This window comes from Talpa europaea (genome assembly GCF_964194135.1).
Source record: "Talpa europaea genome assembly, chromosome: 7".
NCBI lineage: Eukaryota > Metazoa > Chordata > Mammalia > Eulipotyphla > Talpidae > Talpa > Talpa europaea.
Genome location: NC_140074.1, coordinates 122,607,872 through 122,633,027, shown reverse-complemented (window position 1 = coordinate 122,633,027; position 25,156 = coordinate 122,607,872). Strand labels below are relative to the sequence as shown.

The following is a 25,156-nucleotide window of genomic DNA, read 5'->3' as shown; positions in this document are numbered from 1 at the left end:
TACGATCCCTGGATATTCCGTGGATGGCGCGGGGGGGGGGGGGCATGGAGGAGGGGGACTCGAGGATGCACTTTATAAGTTACAGGTCAGGCTCCCCCTGAGGCTAAGTATGGCTACTGGGGGAGAGGAGTGCTGCAAGCAACACTTGTCGGGAGGGGCCAGCAATGCTGCCCCCCAGTGGCAAAATGGAGGTGTGAAGTGAAGTGTACCCCTGGGTCTGGAGAGGGCTACACTGCACATGCTACCTGAAGACCACTTTTGAGCCTTGACTTCCTCTCCCCCACCCCACAGAGTCCATCTGTGCCAACAGCTGTTACAGCGAGAGGTCGGAGGTGACCTGTAGGGGGGGTCCTGGGGTGCGCCTGCGAGCGCTTCGTCGACCTGTATCTGCTCGGATATAGGGCTGGTTCCGCAGATCTGGCAGTAAAGAGGAGACACGTTTACCCTTCAGGAGTCTGCCGGGGCTGGGACCACCACTCCAGGGCACGAGCTCACCCTCCTAGAGACCCCAAGTTGTATGCATGTGGGAGGGGGGACTACTTAGATTTACCCACAACCCCCTCAAGCACATCCCATTCATGCATGGACCAGGGGAGCACAGCATGACTCTCCTTCAGGGCTGCGGGCAGCCACTGGGATCAGAGGCCAGGCCATCCAGGTACCTGGGGGGCTACAGAGGGATCTCCTCTCCCAGGCTGGCCTCACAGAGGAGCCTGGACGTCCTCTTGCCGGTGCGGGCAGTGAAGGGCACTGTCTTGAGCACTGGGGGGTGGGGCAGGAGGAGGAGGTAGAGAAAGGAGAAAAAGAGAGCAAAAGTAGCAAGAGGCAGTGAGGCAGCCAGACCCTCAAAGTGGGGGTGTGGATGGAAGACAGAGTAGCAGGACAGACTGTGGACAGGCCAGGCCTGGTCAAGCCCTCACCTGTGATGATGTCTTCAATGGCCCCATCCCTATCACTCTCATAAATGAGTGGCTCCTTCTGCTGCCTCCGTTTCAGTTCAGAGATGAGGTCCATCTGTTGCCGCCGGGCCTTAGGCGGGGACTAGGAGGGATGAGGGTTTACAGCTCCAGTTCCAGAACCCCCATCCCCATGCCACCACACCCTAGAACACCTGCCTGGTCCCCCACTGAAAGAGCAACTAGCTTAAGCAAGAGGAACCCATTGCCATCCCAGGCTGCTAGGACACCATTCTTGCCTCATGCCGGGCTTGTCCATAAAAATGAGCATGTGGAAAAGGGCCAGGTCTTAGGGATGAGGATACCAAGCATCCCTGCAACCCAGTGCCAAGCTCAGAGACAGATACCTACCTTGGGTGCTGAAGGTTCCCCTCTGCCTGGGGTGTCAGCACCTGCTTCCTGGGCAGCTGCTTCTTTTTTCCACTGTTCCACCTCCTGCTCAGCTTTCTGAGGGGGTCAAGGTGGGTCTCCATGAGAGGGGAGCCTTCCCATCCCCATCCCACCCCCTAGACAGAAAAACCCACACTCCTCCCACTGCCCACATGCAGGGGCTGCAATGCCTTGCAGGGGCCCCAGCTTGCCCACCAGGCACACATACCTTGTAGGCCTTGACGAAGCGGCTAAAGAGGGAAAAGAACATGGAGGGAGACGTGGTCTTGGGGTTCTCTCCGAAGTACTCCACCACAGACTCGTAGGCCTCCTGCAGGCACAGCTTATCAGCCCCCAGCACAGACCACCACCCCCTCCGCCCCGGAGTCCAACCGCTGTTCTGGACACCCTCAATACTGGTCACTACATCTCTGCTGCTCCAGGCAGGTGGCCCCTCACTCCTATTCCATCCTCCAAGGTCTCCCTGTTACGGCCAAGCCCCTCCAGGCTTTGACTATATATACAACCCCAAATAGATAGTCCTTCACCCCCCATCGCAGCCTTCCCACCTCCAGAACAGGCCAATCCCAGCCCACCTGAGCCGTCTTGCTGTCTGCCAGCATCTTATCCATGGTAGGCGAGTTGGTCCTCAGGAATTCCTTGAGCACCACACAGTCGTCCTGTCGCACAAACTCCCGCTGTGTCAACTCCAGGCCTCGCTGCAGGGACCGCACGTCCCCTAGGACGCTGTCCAGGGACACTGGGGGGGAAAGGCAGGGGATCAGAGTGGCAGCATTCCATCCAATTATGTCCTTGGGGCCTCTTGCTTTCTCTCAACCCATATCCACATCCCCAAGGTGAGTCCCTCCCTGCACCCAAGGACTGGGCGCCCCCACCCATACCTGAGCCTGCCTTGTCCAGGAAGTGCAGGTCACTGTGGAAGCCTGTGAGCTGTGGGTACTTCTCAGCAATGACCTTCACCAGGTAGTGCAGCAGGGTCTGCTTGCGGTCCGTCGACTTCATCTCCAGCAGCTGCACAGAACCTAGTGTCAGTCACAGGCCACCAGCCACCCCCATCCCCCAGGTCAGGGACTCCTCTTATCCCCCTCACCACATCCAGACTCTGGAGCCGGAAGCCATAGGCTGCTCCACGCTTGCTGCTATTCATGTAGTTGCCAAAGGCCAGGACAATCTGGGGGTGGGGAGAAGGGGGGCTCTCAGCAGGATGCCAGGGCTGAGCAAACCCCCTAAGGTACAAATGGCACAAGGAGAAAAGGTAGCAAAGAGCAAGTCCCACACACAGCACTCTTGCTCGGCCCCCTCGGGTCCATGGCGCGTGTTCACGCCTGTGTGTGTGACGTGCACAGCTAACACAGCAGCACATCTGACCTTATCCATTTCCATCTCCTAGGCTGTGGGGTCACCGTTTCTAACAGCCATTTCCAGTGGTCCCCTAGACGCCACAGGTGTGGCACTCTGCTAATCACACAGCAGTCCCCAGAGGGGGGTGACATGGCCCCCAAGCCCACTTTGTCCTTCTGCACATGTATATGAGCTGTGGGGACACATTTGTTGCATCCTAGGTGTATGGGGTGGAGCCTGGGCCACCGCCTCAGAACCCAGAACAGGCAAGGAATCTTGGATGGGCCCCTGTTCCCAGACCCTGGCCCTAAGCACTTACCTCCAGGATCTGACGGAGTTTGTCAGAGGACTTGATGGACATGGAGGCTGCAATGATGGCATTCAGTTGCTAAGGATGGGATGCAGGAGGCAAGGTAAATTGGGGCATAGTGGAGGGCGAGCCCATAGCAGGCTCAGCCCCAGATTCCCCACTGCAAGCTCAGGTACCCCCAAATGCCCTCTTAGAGTCCAATCTGGAGCAGCCTCCAGACTCAGGCCCCACCCCAGGCCACTTATCCCATCAGCCTTGCCCACCGGCATGAGCAGCTGGACGGTGTCCGGGAAGTTGCCCAGAAAGGTGAGCGTGGCCATGCGCTCGGACAGGCGCGGGATGCGACTGAAGCGCAGCATGAAGCGGTCCTCCTCTGACAGCTCCTCCAGAGGCCGCTGCTCCCGCTCAAAGCGGGCGATGAGGCTGCGCTCATACTCAGTGGGCAGGAAGCGCGTGAGCAGCTCCAGGAAGTCCACGCCAAGGACTTGAAGGTCATACCTGGTGGGCATGAAGGGGGTCAGGCATCACTCCACACTCCCCATTTCTTGAGAGCAGGACTACCCACTCCCCTCCTTGACTGAATAAAGGGACTTCAGCATTCTCTATTTGCCAACAACTTCAGGGAACAAGAGGTAAGAGTCAAAGGAAGTTGGGAGCTGGGAAGCCCAGGGTCCCCATCATGTATCAGTGGTGGATCCCCACTGCCAACTCCTGGGTCTGAGTGCCCATAGCTGGGCAAGCAGGCAAGGAAGGAATGGGAACGTCTGAGTCCGGGCATGGGCTCACAGTGTGGCCTCAATTTTCCCGGCTTGAAAGGGAACACGCTTCCCCACCTATTCCCTGGCTAGGCTTGGTATGAAACTGGTGGACTCTGTCCTATCATTGGACTCTCACTAGACCTGATGACCCTGGTCGGGCCAAGGACCTGGGCTGCCCCCAGCTCAGGGAGGGGATACTCACGTCTCGATGGCCTGGCAGATGCGGTCAGCGCCCAGGTTGCCCTTGCGTAGAGTGATGGCCAGGTTCTTGGCCCGGTTGGCCTCAATGAGTGTGGCCTGGCTGGGGGCCTTCTGGGCTGCCTTCACCTTGAGAGAACTGAGGTCCAGGCTGGGACCTTGGGACTTAGTCTTGAACTGTTCCTCAAAGTCACTCATGTCCAGCTCCTAAGGGCACAGGGAGAGGAGGTGGCTCTGGTACTCTCCTGGCTGAGGGCTGTGCTGGTGCTAGAGCCACCCATCCAGCCATGACCAGGAGAAACAAACCAGTAACCCGGCTTGACCACGGACCCTGACGGGGGACACAGGGAAGACACGCAGGGGCATTGAGGTGGAAGAGGAGCAGTACCCAACTGAGGGAACCCAGGCTTCAAGCCATTATCACCTGAGTACAGAAGGGAAGAGCATGTCCAATGGCCTGGTGGCCAGAGAACACAACCCTTTTAGAAAAACAGAAGTGGAATTAGAAGAGCTGAGGCCCTGGCTGTCTGTAGGCAAGTGGGAAGGGGACTGAAAGGAGAGGCCAAACTTTGGAAGGGATGTGCTCCTCCGCAGGGATGGAGGGGGAAGGCTCCAGGGTGGTCAGGATATTCTGCCTACTCCATGCACTAACCCAGTCTGGCTTAACACCCACCCCTCCGCCTCCAGGTCATCTGTAAAATGCAGTGGAGACGACCACCACCGCAGAGCCCAGCCCCATCCAGGTGTGTCTCCTCCTCCTCTGGCACCTGCCAGGAGCAAGACAGGGCCACTCACCTGCAGCACCTTCTCATCATTGAGCTCCGTGAAGACGGTGCCTGTGATCTGGCTGGGCTTCAGGGCCACCCAGTTTAAGAGAGGCATTCTGAACTTGGTCTGGATGGGTTTCTTGGCCTTCACTCCTGGGACAGGGAGGGAGTCGTGAGCACTGGGGTGACAGGGGGCGGGGTATCTGGTGGGGCCCAGGCTCAGCGAGGCCTGACAGTGCAGGCGGGAGGTGCCCTGACCGGACCCTGGACCCCCGGGGCTGGAGGCGCCCTCCCGCGCTAGGCGGGCCACTCACCTGAACCCATTTCTGGGCCGGCCCCCCCAAGGGCATCAGAGGCACCTCCTGGAGGAGGTGGGGGCGGCGGAGGCACCGGCCCCTCGGTGCCAAGCGGCGGGGGTGGCGGCGGGGGTGGGGGCGGCTGGTCTCCAGGCGGCGGCGGTGGGGGCGGGGGCTCCGCGGTGCCCGGGAGGGGCGGGGCCGGGGGCGGGGCCAGGGGCGGGGCTTCCTGCTGCGGGGGGAGGCCGGGCAGAGGGGGCGGCGGTGGGGGTGCTGCTCCGGGAACTGGTTCCGCTGCTGGTGGGAGATCTGAGCCCGACGAGAGAGAACCGGGAAGGGCAGGGCGCGGTCAGCTTCTCTGATTAGGTGACCGCGTCGCGCTCCCCGCCCCGAGCCTGCGCCCGGGGCCCACGCCCCGCTCCCTCACCTGCGCGCGCCACGCCCCGGCCCGAGCCCACCGCCCCACCGGTCCCCGCGCCCCCGCGGGCACGTCCCCGGCTCGCCCTCGCGGCGTCCCGACCCCCCCCCCCCCGCCGAGCGTGACGCGCTGCGCACCTGGGCTGGGGGAGCCGGTGGACACCCCCGGAGTCGGGGCATCGCTGCTGGGAGTTGCCACAGCGACCGGAAGGATCTCAATGGAGACGGCGTCCCCGGGCCCCCGCAGGATGCGGATTAACCCCTTCTCCTCCAGCTCCTCCACCTTGAGCTCCAGGGCGGAGGGCCGCGCCGCGGCAGGCACTTTCTCGGGCTCGGGGGGACGCCTGGAGGTCAGCGCGAGGGCGGACTCGCAGTAGCGCTCCTGCAAGCCCGGGGCGGGTGGGGTTAGGGGGCGAGTCACTGTCCACTCGCGGGCACAGAACCCCCATCCTCTCGCCGCGGTGGAGGGAGGTGACAAGCCTAGAAGCCCCCGCTGCTCTGTTCTTGGGACCCCACGCTCCCCCGGGCCCGGCCCGCGCCCCAGCCTCACCCGCAGGGTCTCCAGCTCCTTCCGGGCATGGCTTAGCTGCTTTTCCAGCTCCGCGATCTTGGCCATGGAGTCGTTCTCCGCGTCCCGAAGCTTCTCTGTCAGCTGTGGCACCGGCACATGGTGAGCTCCCACCCGCAGCCGGGCACTGGTACCGCCGGTGAGGGGGCGGCATCAGGCTTGCCTGCCTGGAGGGGTGGGGGAGGCTTCCGGGTTTGCTTAGCCTGGGGTGGGGGCGGCGAGCCTGGCTCTTGAACCCCAGCAGGTGAGGCAAGGAGAGAGCACTGCAGCCCTCACCGGAGGGGACAGCAAAGAACCACTGATGAAGTGGAGGGGCAGAGGTGGGGGGGAAATATTGGTCTGGGGAGACCCCGGGTCTGATGAAGTGGAGGGCCAGAGGTGAGGAGGAAACATTGGCGGGGGGAGACCCCGGGTCTGAGCTGGACAAGAAGGGGCCTGCCTTCCACACTGGTCCAACTCCTTGCTGGTCCAACACTTATTGAGAAAGACCCCAAAGGTCAGGATTTGAATCCAGGTCAATTCAGGGACCAGACAGATAGCCACCCCCAATCCACACCTAAAATGAGTGTTTGAGGTCCAGAGCTTGGTGCCAGTGTGGATCCCTGTGGGCCTACTATGTGCTGGGCTGAGTTCAGGAGCTGCTCTCACCAGGGTCACCTGCTCCTGCAACTCCTCCATGTGCTCCAGCACAGCATTCTTGGTCTCAGTCTCCTCCAGCAGCGTGCCCACATCAAACACATTGTCCAGGTACGCCTGAATCTGCACCTGCAGCTTGTCACTCTCCGTGAGCCGAAGCTTCTGTCTCCCAGATGGAAGGAAAAGGGTGAAGCCCTGCGTGAGGGGGCTTTCCAACATGTCCCCATTCACCACCAGAGTCCAGAGGAAGAGGCCTGAGCCCCAGCCTGCATTTTTTTTATTTTTTATTGAGATATAATTCACATATCATAAAACTCACTATTATCAAGTGTACAATTCAGTAGCTTTTAGTATATTCACAAGGATGTGTAACCATCACTACTAATTCCAGACCATTCTCATTACTCAAAAAGAAAATCTCTACTCATAAAAATAGTCACTCCCCCATTCTCTACTCAGCTAGCCTCTGGCAACCACCTGTTTCTGTATCTATGAATCTACCTATGCTGGACATTTCGTATAAGGAATCATACAATATGTAGCCTTTTGTGTCAGGTTTTTTCCACTTAGCATAATGATTTTCAGGTGCATTCATGTAGGTACATGTACTGATTTCCTTTTGATGGCCAACTAATAGTCCATTGTATGGATAAATCACTCCAACCTGTTTTTTACCTTTTGTTAATGCTGACTTTCAAAAATCCTCCAGAAGCCCTGCTCTTCCTGGAAGGCTCCCAAAGGAATCAGGAAGAAGGCTGAAGCTTCTCTGCTCAGGCTGGGCCAGGAAGCACCAAGCCCCCTCTGCCTACTTCCCCACAGCAAGAACCCCCATGACCAGCATGAGCCAGCTCCCTCTTTGGCCCAATATCTTGCACTCCCCATTATGTGCTCAAGTCCAAGCCCCTACTTGAAGCTGTGCTCGCAGAGCCAGAGCCAGGGTGCCTTACAGCCTATTCTAGTTCCTGCAATAACAGCAACAGGGGCCAGGTGTCTATTATGCAGCAGGCACTGCTCTACGCATTGGGAATCATTCTGACTTCTATGATTCTCCAATTTAATAGATGGGAAAACTGAGACTCAGGTTCACAGGGGTTAGGAAGTAGCAGAACCAGGATTTGAACCCAGGGGGACCTGACCCCAGCACTGCTCCTGCTGCTCACCATTGAGCCCCACTCTGCAGGAGGCAACAGTTGAATCTGGGGGGAGTGCAGGGCTCACCTCCAAGTACAGGTCCAGGCCCAGGTGGGTGAACTCATATTGCAGGAAGACACGAAAGTTCATGTTCTCCACCGAATGCACCACGATGTTGATGAATTGCATACAGGCCACCTGGGGCAGGGGTGTGAGACATGAGCAGGCCTGTGATCCTCTGGGGGTGGGGGATTCTCAATGCCTTCAAGCCCATTTATCCCAAGTTGCCCTTCCTCCACATTTCTCACTCTAATTCAGTTGTGCCCCCTCCCTCCAACCTCTCCCCTCTGACATTCACTCCTCCCCCACCAACCACTCAGTCCTGTTGCACAGCAGGAGCAAAGAGGAGCCAGTTCCAAGGCCCCTGGCTGCTCTGGCACCTGAGGCTGGCGCTGTGCAGGCTGAGCTCACCATGAAGTCGATATTGCTGTCCTCATTCCGGAAATACTCCATCAGCTTTTCAAAGCGATGCTGCTCCCCACACACCTAAGTAGGAGGGGATGCTCATCTCTCATAGCTCCCCCTCTCCCATTCCACTCATTCCCACCTCAGGGCCTTTGCACTTGCAATCCCATCAGCCTGGTCTGTTCTTCCACAAAATAGCCCCCAGGCCAAGCCCCTGCTTCCCAAACAGCTTTACTAGTCTCACCTCTCAACCAGGCTGCCGGCCCCCCTGCAAGCCCTCCCCTCCCCCACAGCACCCTGCTCTTTTCCCCTCCACATCTGTTATTTCCTAACAATGTAATTTGTTTATTTATTGTTTATCTCTCCTGTCTTGTTTCTCTTGTCCATTGATGTATCACTTTCCCTTCAGAACTTCCCCATCCCAGATGCTCCCCAGATGTCCATTCGATGTCCCCAGCTGCCTCCTAAAGAGGCCACAATTTTCAGCAACCGGGCTCCAAGCAGAGGGCAAGGGGCTCTGATACCTCCTTGAAGTGATCAAAGGCCGCAAGGATGATGTCATGTCCTCCCCGCACCAGGCACACAGCTGCCAGCAGCTCCAGCACCAGAGCCTTGGTTCTGGGGAGAGAGAGAAGACATACTCTCTTAAGGACAGGCACACCCTGCAGCAAAGGGGCACATGGGCCTGATAGGGAGAGGACAGGGAGCTGCTGATGAGAAGGGGATCTCAAGGCAGGGATGGAGTGAGCCAGTGCAGCCTGGAGAGCTTGGAGACAGAGCAGGCAAAGGGGGTAAGCAGGAGGAGCAGCTAGATATGGAGAGAATTAGGCCTAGATCTCACCTGGGGTTCTTGTTGTTGAGACTCAAAGCAATCTCATTGACACAGGCTGGGTGGTTCATGACAAGGCTGAAGCCAGACTGGGAAGACAGGAGAGGTCAGCTGCCAGCTGCCAGGGCTGCCAGCACCCTCCCAGCCCAGCTGCTCCAGCATTAGTGCCAGCCATTCTGGTCTCTAGCTGTCCTCAGACTTAGGAAGGTCTTTATACCCAACCAGTTCTCAATATCCAAAGCCTGGTGCCCCTCTTTATTTTTTTAATATATATTTAACATTATTTTTCATTTTTGTACAATGTATGCTTTCTCCTCGCAGGCGTAGTCCCCGTGAAATTCCCACCACCCATTCACCCGTGCACCCTCACAACAGTCCCTTGTGCTCTTCCCTTCCCCCTCCTCCTCCTCTGCAGAATGTCTGATATATAGTTGTCTGTTGATTTTGATTTTTAATTTATTATAATTGCTTTTTTTCCCTGATCCCTTATTTGGTTCCTCTACATTCCTCCTATAAGTGAAACCATCCGATATTTTTCTTTTTCTTTCTGTCTTATTTTACTGAGCATAATCCCTTCCAGCTCCATCCGTGTTACTATGAATGGCATGAGTTTATCTTTTTAGATTGCTGAGTAATATTCCATGGTGTATATATCCACCACATCTTCTTGATCCAGTCATCTATGTCAGGACTCATCACCTTGGACACAGAGAGTCCTCAAAGGACTGAGGGGGGACTAGTTTCATCATCACCCCTCCAAAGGAAATAACCCAGAGCTGCTCTACCTGTGCACCTGGCATCCAGCCCTTCTTGGTGGATGTGCCTACGTCAACACGTAAGCCATGCCCAGGGTACCTAGGGGACTCAGTCAGGTGGAGACAGAAATCCAGGCTTCTCTCAAGACTTGTCAACCTCGAGACCCTGAGCTAATACCCCAGTCCCCAAAGATGCCCAAGATAGTTGGTCTGAGAACTTCAGCAGCTTAGGCTGCTGGCCCTCCCCCCGGGGTCCCAGACTCCCTGTGTCCCTGTGCCCATGGCTACCTGGTAGTTCATGATGGCCCGCAAGCACATGATGCAGACATGAACATCGTCCTTCTGGCTGACGATGCGGGAATTCCGCAGGGTCTTCCTGCTGTGGGCCGGGGTCAGCCTGGGCAGGGTGGAGGGGAGGCAGCTGGGATCAGAGTCCCAAACCCAGCTTCCTGTTCCCTGTACCACCCAGATGACCTCTGGAGCAAGCAGGGGCCCATCTGGAACCTCTAGCCACTGCTTCCCATCTACCCAACCAAAGAGGCCAGTTGAGGGCTGGAAGGCTTCCTCAGTCCGTAGACCAGGGCCTGGCATGCTGGGGGGAGGCAAAGAGGGGAATCAGGAAAGCAAAGACCCTCATCCGCAACTTGGCACTAAAACGGAGGATGTGAGTACACAGCCCACAGAGAGAAAGGACAGGCCTAGCTTGGAAATGGCCATGGAAGTGCTGTCCACAAGGTGGCGCTCATGGCTGCAGGACCTTCTCCTCCATGGTGAGAGGGGGCCTGAATTTCGAGTATGTGGGTTCTAATCCCAGCTCACCACTCAGTAGGCTAGTTACTTAATAGCCTGTGCCTCAGTTTCCTCATTTATAAAATAGGAACAATTATGATAATACCTTCCCGATAAGGTTGTTGGGCCCTTGAACTGAGCACATAGCAAGTTTTCCATGAGAGTGCTGGGTAAATCTCAGTCAAAAGTATGTGGTTTTGTTATTATTGCAGAACCCCCAATCGTGATTCCATGTCAGCTTCCTCGACAATTCTATCCTGTTTCCAACCCTTGGAGGCCCTGCACCTCCTTCTACCTGCCATAGCGCCCTTCTCTTTTCATTGCTCAAAAAAGCCACAAGTCTTTTCTCATGCTGTTCCTTCTACCTAGAATGCCCTTCCCGGTTGCCTAAAGAGCCCATATCCATCTGCAAGACATAGTTCTAGCTCCATCTCTTCTGAGAGGCCTTCCTGATGCCTCAGGCCATGGCCACCTCCCTTCTCAGAGCTCCAGTCACACCTCCAGTGACAACCTGTCATTGTCCTCTACTGAGGGCTCCCAGGGGCAGGGTAATCAGTCTCCTGAGCATCTACCACTTGCCTGACACATAGTAAATGCTAAAAAGTGTTTGTTGAATGAATGAACAAAAAAATCATAGAGTTTGGGGCTTCAAATGAAGTTGGTCTCCTAGACCCAAAGTGGGCAAGAAGGAAGCCGGGGCTCTATAGAAGGCGCCGAGCTGTCTTCTTTCTTCTCCCCACCTCCCAGCAGGGCCCTACTTGGGGGGTGTACCCACCACTTGAAAGTCTAGGGGACCTGACCAGGTGGGAGAAGAAATCTGGGCTTCCCCTCAAGACTCATCAGCATCAAGACCCTGAGGCAACAACCCAGGCCCCCTAAATGAGGATGGGCTGCCCACTCCCCAGCAGCTGAGCCCAGGTGTGAGTTCAGCACCTCTTCCAACCCCACCGCCACCCCGGGAGCCGACCAGACATGCATGCAGGTGGCTACGTACCGGGGAGAAGGGGGGCACCTGGAGGCCGCACGGGAGAAAAGAGGGGGTTAGATGGGTACAAGGGGGGTCCCACCGGCACAGAAACCCCCTCTTTATCCCAGACCCAACCAGATTCCCGCTTCTAGATGCCCACCCCAAAGGCTTCTTAACACACCCACCTCCCAGCCCTGTTTGAGGCCCTTATTCTGATCTCCATGCCAGGGGCTGGGCGGTGGGGGGGGGGTGCTGGCTGACTCAGATCTAGGGACTCATCACCTCCTAGGGGCCCACGTACTTGATGGTCAGGTGACGACTCTTGGGCTGTGCTGGTCCTGGCTGAGGGCTCCTGCTGAGGTCCTCCACCGACTGCTCCAGGGGCTTGCTCTTCTCTGAGCCCGGGGTCCCATTGTCTGTGCTCTCCATGTCATACCTGCAGTGGGGGGGGGGTAGGAGGAGGTTGCGGGGCGCTCAGAGAGGGTTGGGGCACAATGTGGAGAGGCAGATCTGCAGGAGAGATGAGGGGGCGGAGGAGGCTTGTTCCTGGTGCTGTGCTGGGCAGAGGAGGGGGAGGGGAGCAGTGGAACAGAAGAGCAGCCTCCTGGGCCCAGCTGGCCACACCCTCCCTGACCACGGCAAGCAGCCTTCGGGAAGACACAGCCCTCAGGCCCAAGCACAGGGTTCCAGGCTTGGCAATGGCCAGAGGAGGGGGGTGAAGTGAGGCACAGCGGGGGATCAAAACCCAGAGGAACAGCAGGAGAGATGTGGGGGGCTTACGTGACAGAGCACTGAGCAAAGGCCAGATACTCGAGGAGCACATCCAGGCCACGGTTCTCCTCGTTGAGGAACTCCTGCACCCACCTGCAGGGCACAGGGGCCTGAGTTCCAGCTTGGAAAAGGAACTGCCCAGAGTGGGCACAGCACAACCACAGCAAGGGCCCTTGGGGCGCTCTTCCCCCAGGAAGAAATCCACCAGCCTCAGAAGACCCAGTGATACTCGGGGATGCCAAGGGGTGGGTACAGGCAGGATCCATCTCCCAGCCATGCCTCAAGGGGCAGGCAGAGGGTGGGCAGAGGAGGAGGCAGGGAAGCTGTCCAGGACACCCAATCCCTAGTGGCCCACGGGTACAGCTGGTGCTCTGGGGGAGGGAGGGAGGGAGGAAAGGAGAGAGGGAGGGGTAAGAAGGGGAAGCCCCAGGACTCCCTGGAGAAGAGTTGTCCTAGGCGCCACCCCTCCACCCCCCCACCCCCCGCAGAGGGAGACCTGAGCCCTGGCTCACCCAATGTGATTGGTCCTCAGGGAGATCTCCAGCTCCCGCAGCACCTGTGTGGACTCCTGAACTCGCCTCTTAAACTGGGGGCCAAAAATAGGGGAGTCTGGTGGGTGGAGCCCGATTCTCACACAGGCCCTCCGAGCCCCAAGGCTGTAGTCAGCAGCTCCTGCCTTCCCCCCACAACTGGCCTTTCACGTCAGCCTCCCCCACCACCTCCACACACCTGCCCTGCAGCATACGCATTCTCAGTCTTGAGCACTCCTCCGTGCACAGACAGGCAGGGCGCACACGCACGCCCTCGCACAGGCGGGAGCCACACACGCAATGCACAGACGGGAGGGACACCCTCACCACGCACATCCATACACAAGCACCCTAGATACATAGACATAAGGTACCCACACATCCATACAAGGACACACACGGACTCAAGGGTACGCACACATATGCATGTACAGACGCAAAAGTATATGCGTGGCACACACTTGTGCATCGATGCATGGGAGCAGGTACACACCCACTATACTCATAACACACGTGGACAGTGTAAGCACACCCGGGATACGCACAGGAGCCTGCAGAAGGGCGTGCCCGGGCCTTCCTCATAAATCCACACACACTCATTCGCACAGCCACAGAAGCGTGCAGAAACGCTTGTACTCAGTCCCTCCAGCTGCCCTGAAGGTGTAGGGGGAAAGGACGGAGGAAAAGGAGGGAAACGTGTACCCCCAGGTTGGACATCCAATCAGCTGCTACCTTCCGGCTGACCCCACCCGTGTCCACATAGCTCCTCAGCTTCTGGATATATGCTGTGGGGGGGTTCTTCACTTGAAACCGCTCCTGGGTGGAAGGAGAGAGGTGTGCAGGGAACCAGCCAGAGCTACCGCAGGGCAAGTGATGACCAGCCCTCTCAGCCCAGTGTCCCATTCTCAGCTCTGATCCGAGGTCCCAGACCGTCTGAAGACCCCCATGAAATGCCAAAGGTAGAAACAATCCACCAGGCTGCTTTAAAAGACACCAACCCCAGGCCCAGCCTCCCCCCTCACTATGGCCTCACTGACCACAGCCCTAGCATAGCCCAGGAGTGGTTTGGGGGGGGGGGTCGGTCCAGCCATGCGCCCTAGCCTGGGGGCTGGGGGTACTCCTACAGGCTGGCTACAGTCCCCCATGGACCAGAGCCCAGACCACAGCTGGGGGCACAGGAAGGAAGAGCACTCTGGAGGGGCCTTAAAGGGGCCTAGTGCCTCTGCAGGATGAGGCCCCCCCAGGGCTCCAGTTCCCAGTGTTGGTGCTGTGTGCTCACCTCCTGTGTTCACTAAAGCAACTCCTCAGCCCCAGTCCCAGTCAGGGCTCCAGTAGCCACTCGCAGAGTCAGGGGCCACATCACACATCAGAGTCCCTTAACCAAAGGAGCTCCATCCCTCCCAACTCAAACCCCTTCAGCTCCACTTCCCCCAGGCTTTTGAGTCCCCAAACTGAGATGCCAGGCCAAGCGGCAAAGACCCCTGACCACCACCCCAAAGCCTGTGGAGGCTGCTCCCCACCCACTCCCCACAGCCCAGTCCTTACCCCCTAGACTCCTGTGTAGCCAGCTCATCCCATCCTGTTCCATTAGCAGGAGCAGAAGGCCTAGGCCTGACTCCCAGGGGAGGCTCCCTGCTCCTCAACGCCCCACCCCCAGCCGCCACAGCCATAGGCGTCCCTCCCTCACCAAACCACAGCGGCAGCCAAGGCCCCACCCAGCAGGTGGAGGGGGCTTCCCGGCTACCATGGACAGCAGCCTAGAAGCTGGAAGGGCTGCGCTGCCAAGTAGGCCCATGGAACCCGCAAACCCAGGCTGGGCACTGGAGGCAGGGCTTCTAGCTCCCACTCCACTACTGGGGAACTGGTTGGCTTTGGGGTGCTGCTTGGGTAACCACAGCTCTTCTGGACCCACCGTAAAAGGAGGACAAGGATGCCCACCCCATCCTCCCCTCTTCCCCTGGGGGCAAATGAAGAAGTGCTGCTCTTGTCCAGTCCAGAGCTGGAGGGTCACCAGAGGCTGCTCCCGGATGCTCAGCTACACCTGGACTAGCGCCTGCCAGCTCTTCAGGTCCCTGAGGACAGCCATGTGCAAGACAGGGGGTTCCAGAGTCCTGCAGATGACCCAGCACCTCCCCATCGGTCTGGGCTGGGTGTTAGTCCTAAGGGCAGCATGGCGGAGCCCCACCCCTGCCAGCCCCAGGGGGCAGAGGGGCCTGATGATGGCAGGCAGGGCCTGGTACCCACCTGGTCACAGATGAGCTCCCACTTCTTCTCATTGTCATACTGTCTCAGCAGCTGGACCTTGTCTGGGGGCAGGTTCATGCAGTTCTGGGGAAGAGGAATGACAGGTGAAAACCCCGAGTCCGGGCCCCATGAGGGGGAGGGGAGCCTGGCACCGCTGAGCAAGCCAGGCCCCTGGTAGGCCTGGAGGCCAGGCCCCTGGCACGTCTGTCACCCACGTGAACCGAGTCCCTCTCACCCCAGCAACGAGCAGCCTGAGCCAATGAGAAACCCAGGCCCAGAGGGGGTGCACTTTTCCCCGGGCCCCACCGCTCAGCTCTCCCGAAGGGATGCTGGGACTTGGTTTTGTGTTTATCTTTCTTTTTTGTTGTTGCTTTTTTTCTTTTTTGTGTTGTTCTTTTATTTTTTTTATTATTATTTTTTTATAGAGGCATGTTTTATTTATTTGTTTGTTTGTTTGGTTTATACATGCACTGGGTACAGTCAGAAGCGCGGGAGGGTGAGAGAATTCACCAGAGCCAGAGCAGGGAGCAGAGCAGGCAGAAGGACCGAAGTACACTGCTGAGGGGAGCAGCGGGCGGCAGGAGAGGTCTGCGCGCCATGTGGGACCCTCCTTTGGTGGCCGGGGAGCAGCCAGGGATTGAACCGGCGCCGCAGAGGCCGCAGGCAGCTTTGCAACCCAGCGCTCAACCGCTGCGCCACCGGGGAGGCCCCTATTTTTTTTTTTTTATTATTATTATAGGATGCTGGGTCTGACTCCAGGGACAGGGCTCTGTCCTCACAGCCTCCTGGCAGACCTGGCATGGACACAGGCGTGGGGGTGCTCAGCCTAACTTCCTGGGGACTTCAGACACCTCTAGACTCATTCTCCCATCTGCGATCAGGGGGTCATTTGGGTGGGGACCAGCTGGGGAGGGAGTTCCTGTGTCACCAGGGCATCCTGGGGAAGGGCAAGCCACCAGGGGAGCAAGGGACCCCAGTCAACACAGGGTTGTGGTGCCACGCCCTGGCCAGGACTCCCCTCTGAGTGGAGAAAAGTCAGTTTTGCTCTGCTTGGTTCCCCTCCCCTGGCTGCAAAAGTCGAGGTGTCTCTATCAAGATTCTCCCCCACAGAGCAGGCATAGAGGTCCCACCTGGGGGTGAGGAATCACCATAAGCTTCCAAGACTAGGGCCTCCCTGGACCCCTCAGGATCTGGCATGTCTCTCCTAGAGCCAAAAGATGATGCCAGCTCACCCCAATTCAGTGAACCCTAGGTTTAGTGAGGGTCTACTCTGTGTCAGGCCTCATAATCAGTTCTTACCCTAAAAGAGCTCTAAGTGTCCCCTGGGGAAGGGGAGTACCACAGAGCCCCAATCCGGAGTCCAGGAGGCCCAGTCACCAGCCCCAGCTCCAGCTAGAGGCTCAGACTACACCTCCCCAGTCACATGGCCTGAGGTCACAGCTGGAGTAGAGAGGGAGCCACACCCACCCCAGATTCCTCAGCCAGCTTCCTCTCTAGGGTGCTGGGCCTAGTTCTGGGGCTCTGACCAGACCTCACCCCAAAAATCACTGCCATAGGTCAGCCACAGACAACAGGAAGCTGGGTGCTCTTGGCCCATGTTGCCCAAGCTTTCCTGCTGGCCTGCTTGAGAGGTGAAATTGACCATCCACCAGGCCCCGCTCAAGCCCGCCAGGGATGGAGATTCGTCATTCCTCTGCCCTTGCGAAAGTGAGCCTGGAATGAGGAAACTGCTGCTGTCTCATGGTGGGAGTAGGGTCCTATTGCGGGGGTGGGGGGTGTCTGGGCCAACCTGCCACAGCCAGAGCACCCACCAGGCCAGGGTCTCCCAGGAAGGGACTCTGGGGTTGGGCCTCACTCTCACCCCTCTCTCTCTCCCTGGTCTCTTCCTAATCCTTTGCCACCCCACAGAGGCCTGGGTAGGGCTGAGGGGGAAAGGGGAAGTAGGGAGAGGGGTGGGGTGGTGGCTGAGCCCCCACCTCAGTCTAAGAGGGGCCAGTCACTTCATAGGTGGTCTTTCTGAGCCTCTGCCCACCCCAGGGACCTGTGTTGGCTCCTGGAATGGCCCCAGTGGCACATTTAGAAGCAGCCACTAGTCATAATAATGACCCCTGGCAGTGGTAGCCAGTTTTGCTCACCATGCTGGGCGTGGTTCTGAGCCCACACACAGGGGCCCGCTGCCATCCTGCCACCATGACTGGTGTCCTATTATCCCATCTCACAGGTGCAGGCTCAGATGAGTTTAGTGACCTGCCCAAGGTTAAGAATCCTGTAAGAGGGGAGCTGGCTGGCTTGGAGCCAGGAGCTCCCAGAACCAGCGCGCTGGTCCACCCCTGCAGGAGGGTTCAGGCTGCTCCCGGGTGGGTGGGGACACCCCTCTGGGGGTCAGCACACCTGTCCCAATAGTGGTGGGGAGCAGGACGCCCTTTGCCCCTTCTCCACTTGGGCCCCCTCAGGCCCCCTGGGCACACATGCCAGCCTGCCAGACGGGCTAAATTTAGGCTCGGAAATCAGAAATAGCTCTGACAGCGCTGAGCGCTAATTAGCAGCTGCTCCTCGGCTGTGCCCACCGAGGAGACGGGCACCTTAGGGAGTGGGAGAGGGGCCAGCCAATGCCACTCACTCACGGTGGGATGAGGCCGTCCTGGAAAATGGGAACAGACCCCCAGACCCAGAGCCTCAGCCAGGAGGTGGCACCATGAGGCTGGGCTGCATGGCAAGTGGAAGGTTGGCTGACGGGGCTCGGGGCTCCGTAGGACAGGACATGACAGGGAAGTCAAGGGGTGTTTGTGGGGGTACACCTGCCTCATGTGAGGGGACGGAGGAGGGGCAGCTGAGATGTGGAGGAGCCACAGCCAGATCAGAAGACCCAGGCTCTGCGCCTTCCTGGGTCTACAGCTTCTTGGCCTCCGTGAGCCTGTTTCCTCCTCCACAGAATGGGTGGACTTCCTCCTGCCTCACAGAGCTCCTGCAAGCACCCACTTTTGTGTTTTGACGTAATATTACTCTTTAGTAACCTCTAAAGAGGCATTTCACAGATTAGGAGCAGGGAGGCCTCTACTGCAGACCCCAAGGTGGGGGATGGCGTGGCGAGCAGAAGTGTGTAAAATACCCAGATTAAACAGGCCTCTCTCCAGGGCTTGACCTAAAGTGAATTGCCTCTTTAAACCTTCTCCCCGCTGCCCTCAACACTTTGAGCCAGAGGAAGAGGGAGATTTGTCTTTTAGGGGTACCCACAAAAAAGGAGATGGTCCCCACTCTTCCTGTTGGAATGTGCGGAGATCATTCTCCTCCCTCCCTGATCCTACCTTCCTGGGTACCAGAGGGGCCTCTAGCCTCAGCCAGGCTAGAGGCCACCCCCTAATGCTGACATCTGGGGAGATGCCCCTGGAGACCCACGGGGATCGGACACAGCCACACCCCTAGTTTCACTATCAGTTTGGCAGAGTCTCTGTCCCAACACACCTGCCCACCTGCCCACCCTCCCCCTTGAGGCGGGGCTCCCCAGCCGCAGGATGCCCTTGCACTTGGACATCAACCCCAATCTCAGACCAGCCCCACAGGGGTTTCACAGCGCGTGGGCCAAGATGCCAGCTCTGTCCTCCACTCCCCACTTCCCCATCCATCTCCCCCCACCCCCTCTACATGCCTCAACCTTGGTTTTAGAACTCTCAGCGCATCTCCAAAAACAATCAATTTTATCCACTTTTTAAAATTCCGGCATATAGATTTTTCTGGAGCTCTTATAAGCAATCCCAGGCTTAAGATGGGATGCAGGGTAACCCAGCTGTAGACTTAGGTGCTGAGAACCTCAAAAAAGCTAACAGCCTCTTCCATCAGAGTTTAAGGCTCCCCAGGGCAGAAACAAGCACAAGTGGGACGGGAAGCGCGGCGCAGGCACCGCCCAGAATCCAGGCTGAGGAAAGCAAACCAGGACGATAACCACCACCAGCACCCCCCACCCGTCATCCTAAGTGCTTTACATCTGTTCCCCTATTTGAGCCTCAACAACATGACTTCAAGGTAAAGCCCAATTCACAAACTAGAAACTGAGGCACAGAGTGATCAAGTGCATGTCCAAGGGGACCCAGCTGGCAAGCTGGTAAGAACACTCAGTTTTCTTGGGAAAAGGGGGAAAGACAGAAATGAGAAATGTGGGTCCTGGTCCCCACACGTCAGCAGTCAGCCTGGCCCCAGACCCCCATCTGAGGAACCAGGAACAGCCACCCCATTTCCTGCCACCCAGCACCCTGCACTTCCTGTTGTTGCCCATACTTCGCTCTTACTCACTGGGGAACCCCCCCCACCAGCACAACCTCTCTCAGAGGGAAGTGGAGGCCTCCCCACCCCCTCCCCATGTGCACACAGCTACCGTTAGCACACCGCTGCCCCACCCTTCAGAAGAGGTGGGCCCTCCCTTTGGTGGTTTCCGGCCTCAGGCAGCTTTCAGTCTAGGCCCCACTGCTGCTGCCGACCTGGACCTGCATGATGGCAGGGAGGCACCCTGGCCTGAGGGCTCCGGGGCAACCTGGCTGGTATGGGTAAGGGAGGGGAGGGAGGGGAGAGGAAGGGTCTGGCTCTTTCGAGGACCAGATGACCCCCACATCACTGCTCCTCCCAGCATGGGTGTTCCTGGAGCACTTGCTCTGCCAGGGCCGGGGCTAAGCACTATTCACTGCCCTCAGCAGTCCTCAGAGCCTGGCACACACCAATATCCTTCTCCTTGGGCACAGGAGGATACTGATGCTCAGAGGCGTGAGCCAATTCATTCAAGGTCACACAGGTAATAAAGGGCGACGACAATACTCAAACCCCAAACTCCATGACCACCAGGCCCAGGAAGCTGCTCTACCCCATAAGTAACTCCTGCCCTACTCAGAGGCAGGACGGCCACCTTCCAGAGCTCCAAGTTCCCAGGGAAAATGCAGAGGTGGCCCCTAAGCAGCTCCACCTGCTCCTGCCCATCTCACCCTGCTCTTTGCCAACTGCTCCCAGATGTCACTGTGAATCATGCCCACCACATCCCCGGCCTCCAGGGTCAGTGCGTGCCAGCCCTGCCGGCTGGGAATGTCACCCCACAGACTCGGCCCAGCCCTACACCTGACCACATGGCCATAATCCATTCGGAACCGCCAAGTAAGATATTCCAGAGATGGGAGCACAGGGCCTGAGTGACCCCAAGATACATGCCCCCACACTCCCTCCGTCTTACCCCAGAGGAGGGAGCAGGCCAAGGAAGCAGTACCAGGGTTGCAGGCAGACAGAGAGAGGCATTCTCCTCACCCTGTCCCTTCACCACCAGTCTAAGAAGGGAAGGGGTCTGGCTGAAAGCAGAACTCCCCACCTTTCTTGGAATCGTACTGACCTCCCCACGTAGCCTGGCCAGGTGCCCGCATCCTTGTGCACACGCTAAGGACATCCCAGGGTACTGAGCCCTCTCCAAATGGCTCAACCACTGGCTCAGCCATTGGCCTCTTGGAGGCCAGAATCACTCTCAGCCTCAGGCACATCATGGGCACCTTTTCCTTGATCTCTGTGCCCCAAGGTTACAGGTTCTGCCCAGCCCTGCCCAGTCACATCAAGGGTGTCCTACACCCTGCCATAAGCATGGACCTTCTGGGAGGCCTGGAAAGTGTGCACTGCCGTCCCCAAGCCTAACCTACAGGGTAAGGTCTGAAGTGACCAGGCAACACCCACCCGTGGCCGCATGCGCAGTCAGGCTGGCGGGTTCTCCCACCACCGCAGCGGGCACGTGTCGCCAGGGCAGCCATTGCTCCTCCACTGTTGCTAAGGCAGCAGCCTAAAACCCTGGCTCAACCTGCTCTTCCTCCCCACCCACTCCCATTATAAGTATGGGCACCCCCTCTTTCTCATGGCCTCCTTGGAAAGGTTGCCCCCATCCTCCTACCCCCCTGGCATGGGAGAAGGCTGCCCATCCCCTGTTTGGCTCCTGTCTCCTGTCTGGCTGCCAGCCTTGGGGAGGGAACCCCTCACCCACAAGAGGGGTCCCAGAGGCAGGAGAGGAGTGGCTTAGGGTTTGGGGAGCCTACTGCCCACAAAGGATGAAAAGACTGAGTAAATGAAGAGACTCCCTGAGGCCATGTGATGGGGCCCAAGGGAGGGCTAGCCTCTCCCAACAAGAATGGGAACCCTGAGGGACCCCAGCAGGCTCTTCTCTTAGCCATTCACTAAGGACAGGACTCCTAGAGGCCATTCCTAGCCAAGCCCCTTGAATTGGGTGTGTTCTGCCTACAATAGGACAAGGAACAGACCGATCCCTCCCCAGGAAGAAGGTGAAGTGTAAACACACTGGGGCTCCTAGGGGCTGGGGGGGGGGGGTGTGCACGATGAACCTCTAGGGGGCAGGGGGAGGGAGAGCTGCTGCCCTAGATTTCTAACCACCCCTTTCTCCACCGCAACACCCTCTAAGACCCAGCTCTGGGCCTCCACCCTGCACCGGGTGCTAAGGGGCTCCGAGTGGGAGGGTGGGCCAGCTCCCAAACCAGAGTGACGTCTAAAAGGGCAATTGAGTCCATGCAGGCGTCAGAGCCTCACTGATTGACTTTTGGACTTTCCACTGGTCTGAATTATTCACACGGCTTTTCCCCACCAGCGGTGTAAATGAGCATCCACCAGGGCCTGGGCCTCACTCTGAGAAGCTGCCCGCCCCCTTCCACAGGCACACACTGGGGGGACAGACCTATCCCCCCCATCAGGTTGGCAGGGGTCCAGGGATCCACCACCAACCCAGGCTCCCCAGATGGCCCCCAAAGACTGTGTCTCCTTATTCTCCCCTCTTCCCCATCTGCTCAACTAGTTCAGCTGTGCCAGTCCCTGGGTTTGGGGAACAAGGAACAGGAGGAAAGAGGGGGTGATTCAGGGCCCATCCTGGTATGGAGTATCCCTCAGAGTCCCTCCTTGTCTCCTGGTCAAGTAAGGTGCCTTCACGAGGTTCCACCGGACCCCAGCGCAGCCCAGCCCATACAGCCTCCAAAACCCTCTTGGCCTTCCTCTTGGGAGGGGGCAGCAGCCAAGATTTGCAGGAACTGTTAGGAGGGGCCGCGCAGAGGAGCTGGCAAGTGTGGCCTAAGAACTGGCCAGGGGAGGGGAAATGATGTCAAGGAGGTGGAGGGAGGAAGAATTGAGCCTGACAGCAGCCAGCATCCCTCAGCTGCCTGGCCTCCCTCGGACCCCACCCTTGGACCTGCAGTGGCCGCCTGGGAAGTGCCTCTGGGGAAAAGCACAGCCTTGTTTGCCTGTCACCCATGTCCGGCAAGGAAGGCTGATGATCCCAGACAGGCCGCCAGACAATCACTTACAGAGGGAGCCTGGGACAGACTGAGGTAGGAGAAGGAAGTGAGAATAAGGGGCCCTTCCCCTCCCAACTTCTGCCTGCCACCAAGACTTAGGGAGCCCTGGCTTTGATCTGGAGTCCCCACATCACCAAACATGCTGACAGCCTCCAGACTCAGCCTGAGCTGATGGCTCCCCAGTTCCTAGGAGGAGACAGTGAGGAGGGAGCTTCCAGATTCCCACCCCACCCCAATCCAGCATGACCGACTCACCCCCAGCCTCCCTTCCTAGCCTGAATCCCTTGAGTGGGTAGGAGTGGATGCTGGAGATAAGGACCCACCAGGAATCTCTCGGGGCAGATGGGGGTAGAAGAACGCAGACACCCCTCTGCACGCGCTGACATGCAGCTCCCAGCAGCCCAGGCACCACCAAATCAGGAGCAAGCACCTCCAGCGGGTCTCCAGCTCCCAGGAGGTCAAAATGTAACCCCTTCCATCTTTGACCCCGAGACGCAGGCGGATGCTCCAGACCCTGCGGGCGCCGGGTGGCCGCGCCTGGGAACGGTGAGGAAGGGGGTGCCGGGACCCCCCTCACGTGCTCCACTCCCAACTTCCTCACAGGACATTTTTCAGACCTTTAGACCCAGGAACGCGGCGGGAGGGGGTGTCTTGGGGAGGAAAACTGGGCGATTGCAGAAGAAAGTTTGGGGTGCAGAGTGCTAAGTCACTGTGAGAGAAGCCACAGTCACTCCCACCCATGGCGGGGCTGTCACCGGGCCGGGGATCTCCAAGCGGCACCTGAGCCCCCGAGGGCGGGGACGCGCGCCGAGCCCCCGCCGCCCCCCGCCCGCGCCCTGCGCGGGGCGGGTCACACTCACCAGCACCCGGCTGAACCTCTCCTCCAGCTCTCCGGCCGCGGGCATCGGCTGCTTGGGTGCCGCGGGCTGCTTGGGTGTCGCGGGCTGCTTGGGGGACGGCACGGTGGGGCCCGCGGGCTGCTCCGCGCTGCCGGCCGCGTTGCCCATGGTGGTCCCCACCCAGCCGGTCAGGCGCCTCCAGCCTCGGAAATCCAGCTTTCCGGGGGGCCGGGGGCGAGGCTCCGGCCCGGGGGGCGAGGCGGGCGGCGCGGGCGGCGGGCTGGGCTCAGAGGCGCGCGGGGGCCGGGGCGCGGCGTCCCATCGGGGCGGCCGGGGGAGCTGCCGGCGGCGGCCAGGCGCGGGGGGAGGAAGTCAGGCTGCAGCCGCGGGGGCCGGAGGGCTGGGCCGGGGGCAGGAAGCTGCGGCGCGGGCTCCCCCCTCGGCGACTCTAACTTCTGCTGCCGCTCCCCGTGCGCGCAAACCGCATTTCGCAGCCGCCGCGGCGCACCCGGCCCCGGGGGGGCGGGCTGGAGGGAGGGGGCGGGCCCCGGGCGCAGGGCGCCGGCCCGGGGTCGGCCGCAGCCATGGCGCCGCGGGAGGGGCTGCCGGCCCGGTTCACCTGCCGCAGAGGGGGCGGCCCGCGCCGCCTCACCTGCCCGAGCGGGAGGCGACCCGGGCGAGGCAGAGACGGCGGCCGCGCGCTCGGCGGCGCCTCCGGGTCCTAGAACCGCAGGCTCCGGCGCTCGGGGAGACCGGGATTGGCGGGGTCTGCAAAGGGTCGCGGCCTGGGCACGGGAGGGGCAAACCTCCGGGTGGAGAATTTGCACCCGGCTTGGAGACGCGGGACCGTGTGGCGTTGGGGCGCAAGGGCTGCGTCCCCTTCTCTGGTCTCCTACCGAGAAGAGGAAACCCCCTTCCAGGTCCCCCAACCCTTGTTTCTCTCCTCTTGTGTTTAACCCAGAGATGAGCTGAGGACCAGAGAGAACCATCTGCAAAGGCGAACCCCAAAGCAGGGTAGGGGGCGCAGAACCAGGCCAGCAGACACCCGCGACCTGTCCCACCCTGGACCAACTCCGCTGTGGTTGGAGGATGTGGGAGCCCCAGGAAAAGGGCAGGCTCCGCGCTGGGAAGCTCGAGCGGTCTCAAGGAGAAGGGGGGGGTGGGCTGGGAGGATTAAAACCGGCATTTAGGCTGGAAAGGAGCTGGCTCCGCGGAGGGGAACAATCTTCTTGATGCTGTCACCTCCAGAGACTTAGGGTGGCCTCTCTCCTTGGAGAATAACAGTCCCTGTTGTCTGGCAATTGCAGAAATGCTCGCAGAGGTCTCTGTCATTCATCCTGACCATGAGCAGGTAAGGCAGGTATTGTAACCTCATGCACAGGACCTGCAAAAGGAGGCTGGGCGGGTTAGTGACTGGCCCACCAACACACAGCTATTTAGTGGCAGAAACGGCTGCTTCTCTGTCCACCTCCCAAATCTACACTGCTTAGAGCCGCTGTCTTCGCCCCTCACCACGGTCTTATCCTGCTTGGATCAGAGGGTAAGCGCTGGGGGGGGGGGGGGCAGGGAAGGAAGGTGTAGAACCCCAGGGCTGGCCACACTCTGCAGCCTAAATGTAAGCCCTTTTCTTTCAGTTGCTCCTCTTGTTCCCCATTTATGTGTGAGGACCCCCAATTGACCCCTCCCTGCACTACCAAGGCACTGAGGAAGGAGGACCCATTGATGAGCCCTGGATTTTCCATAAGCCAGGCCAGAGGTCATCCGTGTCCCCTTCCTTTATAGCCTCCTTTTCCTCCTATCCTCCCTCTCAAAATCAGAACCACTGAAACGAGATTAAGCAGGAGCTGGGAAGGTAATTCTCCTGTCTTAAGGGAGGCCCTGGGAAGAGCCAG

The 25,156-nt window shown here is 59.0% G+C and overlaps 1 protein-coding gene across 8 annotated transcripts; it reads right to left on the bottom strand.

Moving 5' to 3' along the window:
• Positions 1-230: 230 nt before the first annotated feature.
• Positions 231-23,432, bottom strand: FMNL1 (formin like 1; the record flags this gene model as incomplete). 8 transcript variants are annotated; one of them, XM_084236505.1, is made up of 26 exons in its annotated part: positions 231-417; positions 921-1,041; positions 1,308-1,403; positions 1,555-1,656; positions 1,922-2,085; positions 2,228-2,357; positions 2,437-2,517; positions 3,007-3,075; positions 3,261-3,495; positions 3,958-4,160; positions 4,749-4,873; positions 5,035-5,325; positions 5,572-5,815; positions 5,984-6,085; positions 6,650-6,799; positions 7,856-7,966; positions 8,240-8,314; positions 8,758-8,851; positions 9,075-9,151; positions 10,106-10,238; positions 11,875-12,009; positions 12,354-12,437; positions 12,857-12,930; positions 13,577-13,690; positions 15,119-15,202; positions 23,286-23,432. In XM_084236505.1, 26 exons carry the CDS (start codon positions 23,430-23,432, stop codon positions 314-316), a joined length of 3,345 nt encoding a protein of 1,114 aa, XP_084092631.1. The 8 variants fall into 8 exon arrangements, with proteins under 8 accessions (XP_084092631.1, XP_084092632.1, XP_084092633.1 ...); XM_084236506.1 differs by having other exon boundaries at positions 5,035-5,310; XM_084236507.1 differs by having other exon boundaries at positions 10,106-10,214.
• Between the last annotated feature and the right edge of the window lie 1,724 nt (positions 23,433-25,156).